The sequence below is a fragment of the Papio anubis genome, chromosome 2, assembly GCF_008728515.1.
Source record: "Papio anubis isolate 15944 chromosome 2, Panubis1.0, whole genome shotgun sequence".
In the NCBI taxonomy this organism is placed as follows: Eukaryota; Metazoa; Chordata; class Mammalia; order Primates; family Cercopithecidae; genus Papio; species Papio anubis.
In genome coordinates, this window is record NC_044977.1 from 157,408,396 (window position 1) to 157,427,176 (window position 18,781).

The window sequence follows — 18,781 nt, forward strand, 5'->3', positions numbered from 1 at the left end:
CTTCATCCTTGTGCTTTTTATGTCTGAATACATTGGCTAGGACCTCCGGCACAAGGTTGAATAGAAGTTGTGGACGTGGACATCTTTGCCTTGTTTCTGATCTTAGGAATAAGGATTTAATAATTCACCATTGAGTATGATACTAGCTCTAGGGGTTTTTTTAATGTTCTTTACCAAACTGAGAAAGTTTCTGTCTGTTCCTAGTTTGTTGACAGTTTTTATCATTAACAGGCTTTGAATGTTGTCAAATGTTTTTTCTCTATCTATTGAGATGATACGGGTTTTTATTTTGTTAATGTGATAAATTATACTGATTTTTAGAAGGTTAACCTTTCATATATACTTGGTCATGATGTGTTAATCCTTTTATGTATTCTTGTATTGAATTTGCTAATGTTTTGTGGAGAATGTTTTAATCTTTGTTCATAAGGGATGTTGTTCTGTAATTTTCTTTTCTCATAATGTTTTAGTAAGTTTGTATCAAGATGATGCTGCTGGCTTCATCAGATGACTTAGGAGGTATTCTCTTCAACTATTTTCTGACAGAGTTTATGTAAGATTGGTGTGGTGTCTTCCTTAAATGTTTGATATAATTCACTAATGAAGCCATCTGGACCTGGAGCTTTCTTTTGGGATAGGTTTTTAATTGTTTGAAATTTTTATTTCTTTTAGTTTGGTGAATTTTGTTTTTAAAGGGTTCTTGTTTCATCTAATTTGTTTATTTTATTGTCAAAGTTGTTTATACTAATCTTTTTATCTTTTTAGCATCTATAGGATTTGTAGTAATAGTTCATTTTCGTTACTAGTATTGGTAATTTGTGTTTGGTGTTTTTTCTCTTTTTTTCTTGATCAGTCTTGTGAAGTGTATTAATCTTTTCAAATAATACTCTTTTGGTTTCATCCTTATAGTTAATATCTTTATCATATGGTGTTTGATCAAGGAAGGTAGCCTCTATGATTTTGGTTTGAATCTGTTTTTATATTTAAAAAAATTTTAAATATATGTGGTCTAATTCATGATTAATCCCCCCTCACTTTTTCATGTCCCATAATTATATGTTCAGATCATCTATGTCCACACTCAATTTGTATCTGTTTTGATCTTATTTTTTAAAGAGAGAAGGTCTTGTGTTACACAGACGGGAGTGCAGTGGTGTGATCATAGCTCACGGTAACCTCAAATTCCTGAGCTCAAGCCATCCTCACGCCTCCTGAGTAGTTAGTACTACAGGTGTGCACCACCACTCCCAGCTATTTTTTAAAAAGTTTTTTATAGAGATGGGTTGTTGCTGTGTTGCCCAGGCTGGTCTTGAACTTCCAGCCTCAACTGATCCTCTTGCTTCAGCCTCCCAAAGAGCTGGGATTACAGGTGTAACACTATGCCTGATTGTTCTGATCTTTTGATTTCTGAGAGGATGTTAGTTTCCATTTGTGGTTGTGGATTTGTGTTTCTTTTTGCCTTTTTGTCCTGTTGGTTTTTACTTTCTGTATTTGGAGCCCTTTTTTTTTCAGTTGTACTACTGTATCCTCTTGTGGTTTTTATTAATATGAACTCATTAATACATTTTATATTAATACAATTATTTTGAAATCCTTTCAACTTGAGTTCTAGTTTGTCTCATGTCAATACTGCCTCGTGTAACTTTCTTCTTTTTATTTATCTGACATATATTTCTAAGTAAACAGCACCTATCTAGACTAGAGTAAGACCCAGACTTAAGAAAAAAGGCAAATTTAAATTATTTACAATTTTTCCTCTAATGCCTTTCTCCAACACCACGAATCCTCCATTCCTGGATATTTGCTAACACTCCTGCCAGCAGGGAGAGGCTTTTGCAGAACGGTCTACATTTCTCTCTCTGCTTTCAATATCTTTTGTAGGATAAATAAAAGCAGTACTACCCAGCTAGTGCTGTGGGTGGCAAGCCACCCAGGTGCTGGGGCAAGAGACTGAAGGCACAAGCTGTTCCAGTATAATAAAGAAAATGTATGGAACAAGAATAGTTATACTAGAAATAGAATATAGATATGATTACATATGAATATTATTAATCATTAGTTTGTAGCATTACTCTTTATTCCAATGTTATAATAATCTGTCTTCTACAATTATAACCTAGGAAAAACCAGGCCATACAGAGATAGGAGCTGAGGGGACATGGTGAGACGTGACTAGAAGATAAAAGTGTGAGCCCTCTGTCATGCCCGGATAGGGCCACTAGAGGACTCCTTGGTCTAGCGGTAACACCAGTGCCTGGGAAGGCACCGTTACTTAGCAGACCTTGGTCTTGTGGTAGTGCCAGTGCCTGGGAAGGCACCGGTTACTTAGCAGACCAGGAAAGGGAGTCTCCCTCTTCCCCGGGGAGTTAGAGAAGACTCTGCTCCACCACCTCTTGTGGAAGGCCTAACATCACTCAGGCCCACCTGCAGTCATCTGGAGACCTAAATGTCTCCCTGCGATGCTATGCTTCAGCGATCATGCTCCTGGTCCACTTTCATGTTCCACCCTGTACACCTGGCTCTGCCTTCTAGGTAGCAGTAGCAGAAGCAGAATTAGTGAAAGTATTAAAATCTTTGATCTCTCCGAGAAATGCATAGAAGAAATAACGACGTAAGCTGGCCCTTCTCTGTCTCCACCTAGGCTACCAAATAGGGAAGGGCCCCCTGTTCGTTGGACACACGACTCACGTGACCTTACCTATCACTGGAGATGACTCACACTCCTTACCCTGCCCCCTTGCCTTGTGTACAATAAATAACAGCACAGCCAGGCATTCAGGGCCACTACCGGTCTCCGCATCTTTGTGGTAGTGGTCCCTGGGCCTAGCTGTCTTTTTTTCTATCTCTTTGTCTTGTGTCTTTATTTCTATGATCTCTGGTCTCCGCACACAAGGAGAAAAACCCACAGGCCCTGTAGGGCTGGACCCTACAAGTGCAGCAGCTTCCCCCTATGTAGCATGCCTTAAATTTCATTTCTGCATTAATGATTTTATTACATCTAGTTCAGAAACAAGAAAACGAATTTTACAGGATAAATACCTGTAGCAGAGTGATTTGTTTCTAGGTCTCTATTCTTAGGAGGTATGAGATCTCCATCTTGACCTCTCTGCATACTGTGAGGTTTCAGACCCCATCGTGCCGGCTCAGTAAATGTGAAATTTGCATTTTGGCTGTTGTCATCAGTATCTTTCCCCCCTCTAACTTGTGGAATATATATGTCATGTATTACTAGAGGGACACCTGGATAGAACTTCAAATAACAGTAAATCAATTCAAGAGAAAGTTACTCCCTGCTTTTAGTCTTTCAGTTCCTTGGATGATCATGGGGAAATCCTGTGTGAGTTTTTTTATTTTTATTTTTTACATTTCTCAAATGCTTGATTATACCTCCCTCCTCCCTTTTTATAAACAATGAGCTAGGCTCGAGCTCACTGCCTTCTTGGTAGGCACCAGAATTGAGCTAGAATTTAGTACATTTGTTTTGTTTTTCTTTTGTTTTTTGATAAGTGTTTTTTTTTTTTTTTAACAGTAACTGTTGATTTGCCACTGAAAAGTAGTGTTTAAATTTTGCCTTACAAATTTTTATTTTAACAAATTAAATGAGTTTTAAAGAAAAATATTAAATACAGGTAGGATAAAAGGGTGTGACAAAATTGAGAGCCTGATACGTTTGGGAGATTGCATGTGCCCTGGTTGAGAAGGTGGTACGGGAGTGAGTGAAACTTGGGAGTCACTTCTCTGGCATTCCAGGCTCTTCATTTATTTTTGTTTTGTCTGTAGTACTAACCTCTTGGTTAACAAGTGTTTATGTTTTGTGCAGAGAGCTGTGTCCTGCAGATACCGTGAAAACCATAGTGTTCTTCCCTTTGTAGTCTTGGTAGGCAAGACAGCATGTGCCTGCAAGACACCTGGTGCAAGTGTGTACCATGGTAAATGCTATCAGAACAGCAAGGACCTTGTGTTGTCAGAGGAAGCAGAGGTCATCTCTGGCTGGGGGCTTGAGGCTTGGCTCAGGCTTAGTTTTATCTGAGGTGCCTTTCTCCCTTTCATTTTGAATCTCTCTTCCTAAGTCTACATAAATTTTTTGGGAGAAGGGGCATTTCTTTGTAGCTGTTACTCTAAGAAGCACTGTGTCCAGAAGAAAGAGCATCACACTGGCCCTTGGAAGACAGGGTGGCTGCCAGAGTTCTAGTTCTAGCACACCTGTTTTCGGCTGGATAACTGCTTAATTGTTTCAAGTCTCAATTTCTTCATCTTTCTTGGTGATGATAAAACCGTGTGTCTTTCTTGCTTCATAAGGCAGCCCATGGGAGGGCCATTTGTGATGTTCATTTGCTTATCAATATTATCTTCACTCTATTATTTGTATTTGAAATACTGATAGGGATGATTCTGAGGGTATTTTAAGTGTTTAATTATTTTTTTCCTATTTTTTTCTAGGTCTTGATGCAGAACTTTATTATGTGAGAAATGACCTTATTAGTCACTACGCTCTATCCTTTAATCTGTTAGTACCCAGTGAGACAAATTTCCTGCATTTCACCTGGCATGCGAAGTCCAAGGTAAGAGAGTGACTAACCACAGACATCATGACAGGGTCACCCAGCCACAGAGGCAAGGGCTGTGTTTGAGGACTGGGCTGCCATCTGTACCGAAGGGTCGGCCGGTGATGCGATATAATAGTACTGAGTGTTTTCAGATTTATATTTCAAATACTTGGCCTATTCCTCTAAAATTTCTCAAATCCTTTAAAACGAAGGTGGCTGTCATTTAATTGATTAGCATATGATACAACACTTACATCCTTTTAGGCTCTTCAAACAGAGATCCAGACCTAGCTTGAAAAGGGTGAATTTGGACCCAATGATGACAGTGCTGCTGTGGTGAAATGACACGGGTGCAGGGGTGGGGATTGGTAAGACAGGCCTTTTAGACATGTTGGACAGAATGGATACAGTTCTCCCACTCATGGAGAAATGGTTTAAGAAAGGTACAGCAGATGCCGCCACCCATGTGTCCTCTGGCGAGGCTTCTTTACTCCTAAGGGCTAAATCCAATCACTTAAGAATCTCTCGCCTGGGCTACTTGTTGCTGAATTCTTCACATTTGCTCTGACTGCCTGGGTCCCTCAAACATAGTAAGTTTTCTCCTAAGTCAGAGAGTCGGAGGCTGAGCCTGGAGGTGCCTCCTATACCCAACCAACTTCAGTTTCTTTCATCGACTTTGTATATAGGCTTTTGAATAGGATTTTATTTAGGAAATAAAAATAATCTTGCTACTACAAATAAGAATACCTATTGTAGAGTTGTTTTTTTTTAAAGTATTATAGAGTAGCGTCTGTCATGATATTTGCTGCAAGTTATTTAAATTGGCCACTTTATAGATTTTTTAAAATCTTCATTTTTTTTCTACTTAGAAAACAACAATGATTATTGGGAAAATTCAAGTATTACAAAAATGTTTTAAGAACTCTAAGACTTGGCCGGGCGCGGTGGCTCAAGCCTGTAATCCCAGCACTTTGGGAGGCCGAGACGGGCGGATCACGAGGTCAGGAGATCGAGACCATCCTGGCTAACACAGTGAAACCCCGTCTCTACTAAAAAATACAAAAAAACTAGCCGGGCGAGGTGGCGGGCGCCTGTAGTCCCAGCTACTCCGGAGGCTGAGGCAGGAGAATGGCGTAAATCCGGGAGGCGGAGCTTGCAGTGAGCCGAGATCCGGCCACTGCACTCCAGCCTGGGCGACAGAGCGAGACTCCGCCTCAAAAAAAAAAAAAAAAAAAAAAAAGAACTCTAAGACTAGGCCTGGCATGGTGGCTCATGCCTATAATCTCAGCACTTTGGGAGGTTGAGACAGGTGGATCACGAGGTCAGGAGATCAAGACCATCCTGGCCAACATGGTGAAACCCTGTCTCTACTAAAAATATGAAAATTAGCCAGATGTGGTGGCGCACACCTGTAGTCCCAGCTACTCAGGAGACTGAGGCAGGAGAGTTGCTACCCGGGAGGTGGAGGTTGCAGTGAGCTGAAATTGCACCACTGCACTCCCTCCTGGGCGACAGAGTGAGACTGTCTCAAAAAAATAAAAAAGAAAAAGAACTGTTAAGACTTTGTAGTTCTATATTCAGAAGTAATTGTTTATGGTTTGGTATAACTTCTTCAAGGTCCCCTTTTTTTCCCTTTTTAAACAAAAAAGGGATTTTTAGACGTGTATGTTGTATAGTACTTTTTCCCCTACAGAATAACTTATCTAGGCATCTTTTTCTCTCACTCCTTCTCTTTAGTGGTTTTATAATATGATATTGTACGGATGTATGCTATATTGCTTTCTGTAAAGTACCTCATTGATGGGACACATGGATTTTTAATAGCATTTTATTATTTCAAACAATGCTTCCCTTCACTGTTACATAGTTTCCCTCATTTCATTTTGTAGGCAAAATCTAGGTAATGGGATGATGAAAACAATTGGTAGTTCATCTTTTATTGATGTTTCTACCTTTGCTATTTCTTTTATTTAAAAATTTTTCAACCTTTGCTTTTGATGAATATAGAAACACAGAAAAAAATGTGTTAATGTGTATCCCTGTGTGTATATATGTACATATATATGTGTGTGTATGTATATAAATATGTTAAGAACATCTTTGTTCAGAAGTTTTTGTGTACTTATGGCCTTATTTCTGAATAGTAAATTACTGCTAAGAGGTGAAATGACTAGCCAATGCGTGTGCGTGTTTAAAACTTTGAAAGGTACTGCCAAATGTACCAGTGAATAAGTGCTTATTTTTGATCTTCATTTCCTAATACCAACATTTTAAGTATACCTGTTTGCCTTCCAATCTCCCTCTCCCTCCCGCTCCCCATATGTCAGTGTGTATTTTCTAAGAAAAAGGGCATTCTTTATAAGACCAAAGTACAATGATCAAAACCAGGAAATTTGACATTATTATGTTATTATCTAATCCACAGTAGTCACATTTTATCAATTATCGCAACAATGTTCTTCATAGCCTAATTTTTACTAGTTGATGTCTCTTAGTTCCCTATCAGTCGGGAACAGTTCCGTAGCCTTTCTTTATGTTTTTTGACCTTAACATTTTTGAAACATATAGGCCAGTTATTTTGTAGAATGCCCCTCAGTTTGCGTTGTCTGAGGTTTCCTCATGATTAGATTCAGGAATATCTCTTTGGCAGTGATACCACAAAGGTGCTGTCCTTCCCAGTGCACAAGGTGCCAATTTGTCCTGTGACTGGTGGTGGTGACTCCGAACACTCTCCTCACCAGATTTCTCCCGTTGAGTTTTTCCCTTTATGATTAGTGTGTAATTTGTGGGGAGATAATTTGAAACTATCTTTTAACAAAATCTCATTCCTCATCACCCTTTCAACCTCTACTTTTTGCATCTGTTTTTGAAACTAGTTTTGTATTTCAGCCTGTGCTGTGGTGAGGGCAGTGTGTTTCCTCTCCCTGGAAGAGGTCAGACCTACGCTGGATAACCATTCAGTAAGGCTGTTGTAGAAGGAATTCAAGTATTTGTGGAGTGGTTGTTACTGAATTTTAAGTTCCCTTGCAACTCTGAGGTCCAGTGTTTCTATGAACATCTTTCAGGCAGAGAAGCTTCTTATATTCTCCAAAAAATTGATAGCTAATTCTTTGTTATTATTCTTACCTTTGATGTTGATACATATAAAAACAAATAATAAATGTATTTCAAAATGGTGAAAGGTTTATTAGAGAATTCTGTTCTAGGTGCTTCTATTGACTTTGAACAGAGTGTAAATATTTCTGGGCACACTTAGGAAAAAAGAATGCTGATATGAGAAGGTTTCCTGGGCAAGTGTATGGGTAGTGATTTGTGAGTCCAAAGGCAATGTGGGAAGTGGCAGTCAGGACTGAACAAAATAAAACCTTCTTTTACTGATTCCTTTAAACCTTTTAATATACACTGTTTGTTATTTGGAGTGAGCGCAGGGCCCTGACATTGCTGGTAATGGGTGTCTGAGTCTTAGGAGCCTGTTACAGGAGGATATTGGAGTGGGAGAGAGCAGGTAGGAGGGGCTCAGGTGAATATATATGTTTGAAGGGAAACCTGTGTTTGTGTGGTGCATTTTGGGTCAGGAGAAGCCTTGGTATAGCTGTAATTGTACTCCCATATCATTCACATTATTTTATAGCACATAATTTCCAAGTTACTTCTTTGGCAGGTATAAATATCATTGTTAGTGCACATTTGGGCTGCCACTGTGGTATGATATTCTTTGTGAGGCAGAAGTTTCCTTATTTTTTTGGAGGGTATGACCATTTATTTACATGTCCAGGCCAGAAATGTAGAAGGGATCCTAGTTTCCTTCTCCTACACTTTCTAAATCTAGTTGATTCTCTCTAATAATTACATCTTAAATTCATTTCCTACCTCTCTTGTGACCCAATGCCTCACCCTTAGTTTGGGCCTTCATTGTTTCTTGCTGGGTTCAGAAGTGGTCTTCTAACTGGTCTCCTTTCCTCTGGACTGACCTCTCGTTGCACCCTCCACAAAGCCACCCTAGGCTTCTCTGTTGCTACCGGAATAAAGCTCTTGATTTTGTCAGAGGCCTTTATGGTCTGGTCTTGGCCTTTCTTTTCTGCCTCCTATCTAGCCAGTCATTTAGTGTCATTTTTTTCTGTCTTGGAATTTCCTGAATGCTCTGTGATCTGTCACAGTGCTGCTGTTTGCCACAAATGCCCTTTCTTCATTCTTTACCTGAGTAACTCCTGTTTATCTCATAAAGCTGTGACCTGGTGTCACCTCTCCTCCAATGTGTCAGGTGCCCTTTTCTGTCTGCACGGTGCCCTTCTCCTCTCTCATAGCCCTAGTTATACTTTAAGAATATTGTACTAGTTTGATTTTCTTTTCTTTCTCCCTCCTATATGCTGAGCACCTTAAAGGGTATCCTCTGTGCTTGGTATAGCACGTGGTACTTACTGCAGAAAAGATGTTCAGGTAGAAGCCACAGGGCCTGGCTCAACAAATGGGGAACTTCTGAGCAGTTGGGGCTTTTCAGAGTTGGAATGTGTGGCTTTAGGAGTGGTGACTTTCCTATTTCTGGAAGTGTGAAAACATATAGGCTGGGTACACTCGACAGTAATTGCACAAATGGGATGTTTCAGATATTTTACTCTTAATAGTAGAGTGAGGTTATAAGTTTGGAAAAATGAGTGGGTTGAATATAAACCTAAACTGATTTATACCTGTAACAGGTATAAAAATTTAGAGGAAAGTAACCATCTTATAATTTTTTTTTAGTAAAAAACTAAGGAAATATGTCTGTGTTAATCTAGTTTCAGGCTTCAGACACTATTGCAGTTCCCAATTCTAGGTAATAATCTCTGGTGATTTTAGCACAGTTGATTACGTTTATTTATTTTAAAAATTAATCTTATGAGTAGATAATATATGCACATAGTAAAAATTTTAAAAGCATAAAGGGTATACAGTGAAAAGTAAGTCCCCTACACCTTCTGGTACCATCCCTGAGCAATCCAGCCACTTAGGTCCCCTTGCCTGAGTCAGCCAATGTTGCCTGATTCTTGTCTTTCCTTTAGAAATAGTTTGTGTGTATATAAGCATCCATGTGTATATGTATATATACATCTTTCAACAACTAACATACCACATACTTTTCTGCAATTTGCAGAGCACTGAACGATATCCTGGTCAAGGATCTCTGTCACTTGATACAGAGTTGTACTTTTTCCCCCTTCAAATGGCTGTATTATTTATTATTATATGGGTGTACTTTGGTTATTGATCAGTTCCTGTGAGGAAATTAAGACCCAGATTTGGCAAGGGACTTGCTTAAGGTAGGAGAAGTAGGGTTAGAGGAAGCAGAAGATAGAGATGACCTGAAATGGGAAAGTCACACATGAGGGCAGGGGAGGCTTGATGAAGGGTTTGTCACCTGATCGTTTAACCCTGAGGTGTAATCATGAACTTTCAGAAGGAAACTTTTCAGAAGGAAAATTAGATGAAGCTCTAATTACTTCATCGGAAACCCTCAGTTCTTTCTTTAAGGTTTTGCCAGAAGACGAAATATTTGCTTCCAGAGATCTCCTGGCTCCCTGCCATATGTCAGTTCAACATTGTAGATATTTTAACATTAGTTTTCCCATATCACAGCTTCTGGTAATAGTGTTTCTCAGTGTTTACGCGGTTTTGTCTTGCCGCACAGATTGTGGTCTCTTCAGGGGCTTGAAGCTGTCTTACTCTTAGTGCATAGGTCACACATGCCTTAGCGAGTGGTCAGGAAAGACCATTGTGTTAATTGCATTTTGAGCTGGGAGTAGAACTCTGGTATTGCTTCTTTTTCACAGGACCACACACTTAAAAGCAGGCTACTGAGAGGCTTTAACAGATAATTAGTTTCTTCTGTATTCCAGCACATTCCCCAATATCCAGGAAAAACATGTAACTGTGTCTGTTGAGTGTCAGTAGCTTTTTTTTTTTTTTTCTTTGAGACAGAGTCTCACTGTGTCACCCAGGCTGGAGTGCAGTGGCGTGATCTCAGCCCACTGCAAGCTCCGCCTCCCGGGTTCACGCCATTCTCCTGCCTCAGCCTCCCGAGTATCTGGGACTATAGGTGCCCGCCACTGCGCCAGGCTAATTCTTTTGTATTTTTAGTAGAGACGGGGTTTCACCATGTTAGCCAGGATGGTCTTGATCTCCTGACCTTGCGATCTGCCCACCTCGGCCTCCCAAAGTGCTGGCATCACAGGCACGAGCCACTGCATCTGGCCGTCAGTAGCTTTTTAGATACCTGAAAAGCAAAAATTTGCCAGGATGTAGCAGAATATTCCCACTACCCACCCTCACCGCGTGGCTGTTTTCTGCTTTCAGGAATTCATCATCATTTTCTAGGAGTTGCAGGGAACTTGTCCAGAGTTCCAGCAGACACCGCTGGAGGCCAGCGGCTGTGTCCTGTGCAGAGTGAGGTTTCTATGAGAAAGGCATTACTTCTAGTAAGTTCAGAGAAATTAAAGGGCTATTTAGCTGTAGACAAGTGTATTCACTTTAAATCTGTACTCTCTGTGTTCCAGAAGGAAATGGCTTTACTTGCCAGCTTCCTACTTATAATTGCCATTTGTTTCCAAGTAAGGGAACATAAGCAAAAATGTTTATTTTTCAGTTTATTCAAATGTTTATATTTTTGGTAGTTTCTGTTTTGTTTTGTTTTTTCCTTTTCTTTTCTTTCTTTTTATTTTTTTTCCTTTTTTTTCTTCTTTGAGACTGAGTCTCACTGTGTCACCCAGGCTGGCATGCAGTGGTGTGATCTCGGCTCACTGCATCCTCCGCCTCCCGGGTTCAAGTGATTCTCCTGCCTCAGCCTCCCGAATAACTGGGATTACATGTGCCCACCACCATGCCCACCTAATTTTTGTATTTTTAGTAGAGACGGGGTTTTACCATGTTGGCCAGGCTGGTCTAGAACTCCTGGCCTCAAGTGATCCACCTGCACTGACCTCTCAGAATGCTGGGATTACAGGTGTGGGCCACCAGGCCTGGCCTGTAGTTTCTTTTCTGAAGTATTTTGGCTCACTCTACACTCTGATAAACAACTACTGTTCAAATTGCTTTGTCCCAGTAGACTGTACATTTAACTTTTGAGCAGATCTGTTTCATTAAAGGATTATTGGCAAGTGAGAGTCCTTACAGATTGATACATGCCCAACTAGAGAAAATTGGATTTCAATAATTGGCAATTTCTTCTCTAATCCCAGAAACTGCAGTTTTAAAATTTATATCCTAAAGACTACAGAGGGAAAAGAGAACTACCTTGTGAATGCCCCCCATTTTTAGACAGTTCCTCAAAAAAGGAGCCAGCAAGCAGGCTTCCACATTCTTGCTTCATATTCCTCTAAGCTGCTGATCCGACCAAAGGGGCTGCCTTCTCAGATCTCCTCCTCAGCCCTTTGCACCTCTCCCTGTGCCCTCACTGGCCAGCTACACTCACAACCTTGTGTCCCTCCCTTCTCTCCTCCTTTTCACCTTGCCACACTGAAATGCTCACGTGCCAGTCTTACCCCTTTTTTAACTGCAGTTAGTGCCCTGGACCCCTTTGCTAGACCCTCTTTGCTTCCTTAGGGGTTCTGGTCTCTGGTCTGCTGCTTCTCTCCTTGTGACAACTGAGACCTGTGATAAAGGAGACAGCAAGTTTCTGGAGAAATAGTAAGTGTGGCTTTGAATTTGTTAAGTTGGAAGGCTGTAGGATAATTAGGTAGATTTGCCTAGTAGGTAATTGGACACTTGGGAGGGATTGAAGATAAAAGAGAGTGAGAGAAATGGATGATTAAGATATTCCATCAGTGGTGAAATGGGCTAGAACCTAGTGTACTAGGAGAGAAGGATTTACATTTGGAGAGGAAAATGGACCTTTCCTTGGGAGTGGAATGAAAAGAATGGATGCTCTAACAGATCTGCCTGGGTGTTGAAAAGAAAGGCGAAAATGGAGTTCCTCTGTGCTAGTGGAAAGGGACAAAAACATTGAGTGTGAGGAGGCGGGGAAGGTCTGTAAGGTTGGAATAAGACTAGGGAAGAGAGGGTCAGTGAGGAAGGGATTGCTGAGCGGAACTAAAGGCCTCTGCTGAGACTGGAGGTCATCGTTGTGTAAGAGCTCCTTCTCTGTAGGATGGATTTCCTTCAGCAGTGCTGAGCAGCAGGAGTAGAGTAAGGGGTGGTCAGGATGCTGGAGCTGCCCTTTGAGAGTTTGGAAGGAGTGAACCAGCTGAAGGTGCCAATAATGACTGTCAGTAATGTTGCCTTCTTTAGGGATTAGGCTGTGGGAAACATGAAACTAGGTGTTTGTGGCTATACTGGAGAGAAGGGAAGTGGCTTTAACTGGCTACTGCATTCTGTTAGGAACACAGCTCCTGGCTCATAAATGTGCCTAATAAACTTTGGCTGACTTGGAGTGATGGAGTCAGAGAACTGGTTTTGTAGGCATCAGAGGTGGTGATGGGATCTTTGGTAGAATGGCATTTTTGCATTTGTTTTGGTTATGAAGTAGTTCTTTAGTGTGTCAGGATATTGAATACTGAATATTGAAGCCAGGGAGAACATAGCAGGACACCAAGGCCGCTGCAAGTCGTGTGTGGGTCATTGGTGTTGATGGCATGAGAAGTAGCCATTATGAGTAGAAGCTGTGAGCTTCAGCTGGGCACGGTGGCGCACGCCTGTAATCCCAGCAATGTGGGAGGCCAAGACAGGTGGATCACTTGGGGTCAGGAGTTCGAGACCATCCTGGCCAACATGGTGAAACCCTGTCTCTACTAAAAATACAAAAATTAGCTGGGCATGGTGGCGTGTGCCTGTAGTCCCAGCTACTTCGGAGGCTGAGGCAGGAGAATCACTTGAACCCAGGAGGCAGAGGTTGCAGTGAGCTGATATCACGCCACTGCACTCCAGCCTGAGTGACAAGAGTGATACTCGGTCTCAAAAAGAGAAGTTATGAGCTTCAGAGTAGAGGGGATTTGCATGAGGGCATGAGGAAGGGATGTCTGGGAAGGACCTAGTGATCCTAAAGAGTGCTGACCCTACTGTCTAGGCCCTGAGGGTCGGGTGTTATAGGAACTGAATGATAGAGGAACAGATGACTTCTGAGAAAGCCAGGTTGTGGGAGAAGGTGGGAAGACATTTGTGAAGAGGCAGAGAGTGTAGGAGGTTGTTCTGAATAGGGAGGTTCTCAGAATGGGGGAAGAAACAGAAGGCCTGCAACAGTGTTTTTGACAGACCCAGGAGGTTTAGTGTCAGAATCCCTGGGGCCAGCAGTGGGCTGATGATTATGAAGAAGGGCAGCATGGCAGTAAAGTGGCTGTTCTGGAATGACTGCTGATACCGCTGATGTCTGCATTTATCAGAGGAGACTTGTGCCAGGCTAACAGTTAGGTGTATTACGTTAATGATCCTATTTGATCCTCATAACATGTATCACCCTCATTTTACAAAAAATGGAAACTCAGAGAAGTTACTAATTTACCTGAGGGTCACATGGTCTCATGGTTCCGAACCCAGTTCTTGCTGGCGGTGCTGGTTTCTTTTGTGCACCTACCCTTCATGTATAGTCCTGTTCAGAGAGAGCATGGGTGTAGGGATGTATAATGAATGCATTCTTTGATGTTGTATTGCTGGAAAGCTTGCTCATTCCCTGCCCAAACTTGCTTGACTGTGGCTCTGTAGCACCCCCTGGTGGCAGCAATGGTATTGTGATATGCTAAGGTGAGTGTGAACACTTTGTAGCCAAGGTACCTCTAAGTCACTGATGTGCTGCAGCAAGAACATTTCCTTTGTTGGGAATGTGGCACTTATCAAACACAGCCTTTAACAGTTGTTTATGTACCTATCTTAACTGCAAAGGAAGAGTTTAATGTTTGTATACCCCTACAGTGTTTAGCTAAGAGACTTTAAATACAGTGTGAAAGGAGAAACCCCAAGGGGAATCAAACTCTAGATTGAGCCCTTCTTATTCATGGGTAACAACGCCTTCCACCGTAGCCCAAGCGTAAGGGCCATCCCTTCCCTTATATCTGGGATGATACTCTTTCCCTCTTTTCTTTCATCTTTATTATGTACCATTTCATTAGCTTTATTCACCAGCATGTATACATATTTGAGTATCTCATCTAAAAACGAAGAAAGAAAAGCTTTGGAACACCCCCCACTTCACTATCTGTCTCCCATTCTTCCAGTTAAGTTTCTTAAAGAATGACTTATCGAATGTCTGTCTTCTCACTCTTTTCCCAACCTGCTGCCTCATGGCTCTGCAAATCTCAGTCTGCCACCAATGACACCTTTTGTGACCACTGAATGGGAGAGGGATACCATACGTATCAAGAACCTGTGGGCAGGGCAGAGAGTGATGTGAACTGTAGGACCTCATTGAAGGTCTTGATGCTGGCAGCCATTCTGAATTTCAGCTATTGCTTTGCAGTTTGAGCTGCTTCTTTCATGAACTCTCCATAGCAACAGAGCCATAATTATTGATGCTGATTGGTTCTATTAAGCCACATTGGGTAGGCCAGGTATTGATAGATAATATTGGTGTTTTAGCAACATTTCATGGGTTGCCTCTCTTCCTTTCTGGATTCTAAATCACTTCTCAAGTTAAATGGGGATCTAAATATGAACTTCCTTTTTGGTGGGAGCAAGACTAGAGGATGTGACTTAGATATTCTATGAGAAATCTACCTTGGCATCTGCTTATTGTGTGAGTAGGTCTGCAGACCGGACCTTCTTCTACCAGCCACAAGGAGGCCCTCCGAGCTTGGCTTTCATTTATCAACCAGAGAAGACATTGGTAGCTATTTATGGTCTGTCAGTTACATATCTCACCGCTCTGGTTCTTCACATCTGGCTCTTCATGGCCTCTCTGTCAGTGCTGCATAGTCGTCAGCAGGATTTCTGACCCTAGATGGCAGGTTTTATGGAAGAGTGGTGGTCCTGTTCTGGACATAAAATAGAGGGTGGCTTACTGGATTGAATTTTTATCCAACTGAAAATTCTTGCGACTATTTCTGACAATTTGGATTTTTTTATAGCTAGATTATTTGTACGTGTGAAAGGCTCATGCATTGATTAGTTAATGAGCTAATTAATGAAGTCAAGCTGATAGTATCTTTCTTCTTATCACAGGTCCGTTTTGCTTATTTCTGTCTATTTTATAGGTTGAATATAAGCTGGGATTCCAAGTGGACAATGTTTTGGCAATGAACATGCCCCAGGTCAACATTTCTGTTCAGGGGGAAGTTCCACGCACTTTATCAGGTAAGTGAATTTCTTCAAAGACAGAGTTAACATACTTTTTCAACTGCATGCCCTGTGTCCCCAAAACAGAAGTTTAACTACTGATGAGTAGTATGTATTACTTGATAGGCATAAGATGTGTAAGTACTGTGAAAAGTAATTTTTGTAAATATTTGCACTGTGTTCTTAAACCATTCTCTCTTTTCTTTCCTTCTAGAACTCTCTGTGCTCAGCCCTCCCTCTCTCCTTTTCTGCATTGCTGATACTTACCTCCACATGAGTCCCTGTGTCTGATCTCGTTTCGCTTTGATTAGGCACCACATTCCACCCTGTGGCCCAGATGGTCTTTGCATGGTCATATTTGACCCTGTGACCTGAAGCCCATCAGTGCCCTCCACTCCCATCAACTGAACATTCCAGACTCACCACCTTGTGTCCTGGATCCTTTACCATCTGCCCCTGTCTGCCTGTCTAGCCTTGTTGCTGCACTTGCCCGAGTTCTAGCAGTTCCAGACTACATGAAGTTCTGATCTTTAAGCCTTTGCATGTGCTGGTCTCAGTATTTGGGATCATCTTTTCCTCTTTCTGCTTGTGAACTCCTTTCTATTAATCCTACTCATTCTGCAAGACTCAAGATCTACACTCTTTTTCCTGCCACCTTCTCTTTTTTTTTTTTTTTTTTTTTTGAGACGGAGTCTCGCTCTGTCACCCAGGCTGGAGTGCAGTGGCCGGATCTCAGCTCACTGCAAGCTCCGCCTCCCAGGTTTACGCCATTCTCCTGCCTCAGCCTCCTGAGTAGCTGGGACTGCAGGCGCCCGCCACCTCGCCCGGCTAGTTTTTTGTATTTTTTAGTAGAGACGGGGTTTCACCGCGTTAGCCAGGGTGGTCTCGATCTCCTGACCTCGTGATCCGCCCATCTCGGCCTCCCAAAGTGCTGGGATTACAGGCTTGAGCCACCGCGCCCGGCCTCACCTTCTCTTCTTTCATTTGTTAACTTCTATTCTTCCTACCCCCTTGGAACCTTATATTTAACTGTTTTTGCACTGATTACATTATCTAGCAATTCCCTTGATGCTTAGCATAGAGTATGGCGCAGGATAGGCACTCAGTACAGTCAGAGTAAGTGAATAAATATCTTATTTACACCAATTTAACTACTTTTGAACTAACTTCTTAGGCTCTTTAAGTTGTAGTATTTGTAAGAAATGGAAATTTTTAAAAATTGAAAGTATCAGCCACAATAGTGTTGTGAAACTTTTTCTGGCAGTCATATTCACTGTTATCAGTCACATACATTAAGCTTGAAGAAAGCACAGGAAGGCTGCTTAAATTTTTGTGGGCAGTAAAGGAATTTAGAAATGCCCATATCTTTAATGCACTCATACAGATGGTAGAATGATATATTTTAAATTTGTAGGAAAAGAATCTTAAAGATTGGGGAAAAAATTATATGCACTGAAGTCTGTTATCCCATTGCTACAGTTATGAATTAAAATCAGTTTCTATTGAGAAAGGTGTTGTTTTTAAACTCATAGCTGAGAATTGATCAGATTCATTTACAGGTTTATATTTAATCTTTTTATGAAGAGCAGACATGCTTGCATTTTGGTGGTGAGTTGTCTTTCCATTTGATCATGTAATTTCTGTTGTTACTACTGCTGATGTGTCTGCTAAGGTTTGCCTGATGATCCTTTAGCTTTAGTGTATTGGAATAGCAGGACTTATGAGACAAAGTGATATATTAAAAACGATGAGCAAAAGTTGAAAACAATTATCTCTTCATTGATGTCTTGGTTTGTTCTTTAATACTAACTTTTATATCCACAATGAATTAAATGCTTAATGTCTAGAGGTGTGGTAGTCTGAAGATTTCTAAAAACTTCTGTTTAGTTACTTTATTTAAATGTATTATTTTTAGTTTTCTTGCAGCAAAAATAAGTAATTCTAAAATGTTTAAAAGAATCATTTTGGGGCATTAATGGTGATTTTTAGAAAATGTAAAATATTTTTCTTATCTTTTTTAAACAGTGTTTCGGGTAGAGCTTTCCTGTACTGGCAAAGTAGATTCTGAAGTTATGATACTAATGCAGCTCAACTTGACAGTAAATTCTTCAAAAAATTTTACCGTCTTAAATTTTAAACGAAGGAAAATGTGCTACAAAAGTAAGGAATTTATTTACCAAAATATGTTTTACATATATGTGAGAAGGTGAAAAATAGAGTTTGTTGTTTTTTCACAGATTTGATTATGACCAACTCGTGATTATAGTTGCAAGTGAGAAAAGAACACTGACAGATGAAGTTTTGAGATAATCCCAGATAGTTGGTAGCCAAGAATCTCACTCAGGCCTCATTCAGTCCATGCTTTCTCAAATCTTTTGTCAGAATTGCTAAGATGTTTTCCATTAGGAATAGTGCTAAAATGATTGAAGAGGTAAAGAAATAAGAAAAATCTGTTGGGACTTCTGAGTAACTATGTTAATTGTGTTTCCCTTATCAAGTTACTTTTATGCAGAAGCATTGCTCTGGGGTGAAGACCTGGGTTGGAATGACAGCTCTGGTCTTTTCAGGATATTGGTACAAGTTCCTTAACGTCTCTGAAGCTCAGTTTTCTTCATCTGTAAAATGGGCATAATACCTGTTTCAGAGGTTTGTTGTTTTTACGATTCATTAAATCTAGCCTAAAACTTAGAATACCGTATGTGAGTACTTACCAAAGTTAGTTTTTTTTGGTTTTGAATTATAAACTGAAGAAATCAGAGTGGATATGAAAGAGTTCCAGCATGCTAGGTCATAAATCAAAGAATTTTGGAGTTCTCCTTACAAGTTTAGTTCAACCCACTCACTGTAAGTTCCATAAAGCTAAAGTGACCCAAATTTACAAGGTCACATAGGTAGAATTGGTTAGTATCTAAGATGGGGGTGAGGGGAAATCCTTAAAAAAAACCTCCCAAACCCTGAGTGCTTACTATGTTCTAAGTGCTTGACAGATATTACACCTGTTT

The 18,781-nt window shown here is 40.7% G+C and overlaps 1 protein-coding gene across 2 annotated transcripts in view; it reads left to right on the forward strand.

Annotated features, from left to right (window-relative positions):
* Positions 1 to 18,781, forward strand: part of RYK (receptor like tyrosine kinase) — a 91,948-nt gene that overhangs the window by 24,635 nt on the left and 48,532 nt on the right. For both annotated transcript variants that reach the window (XM_031663752.1, XM_031663753.1), the window contains exons 2-4: positions 4,441 to 4,562; positions 15,698 to 15,797; positions 17,805 to 17,939. In XM_031663752.1, coding sequence (XP_031519612.1) covers positions 4,441 to 4,562; positions 15,698 to 15,797; positions 17,805 to 17,939 — 357 coding nt within the window. The remainder of the gene's footprint in view (positions 1 to 4,440; positions 4,563 to 15,697; positions 15,798 to 17,804; positions 17,940 to 18,781) is intronic.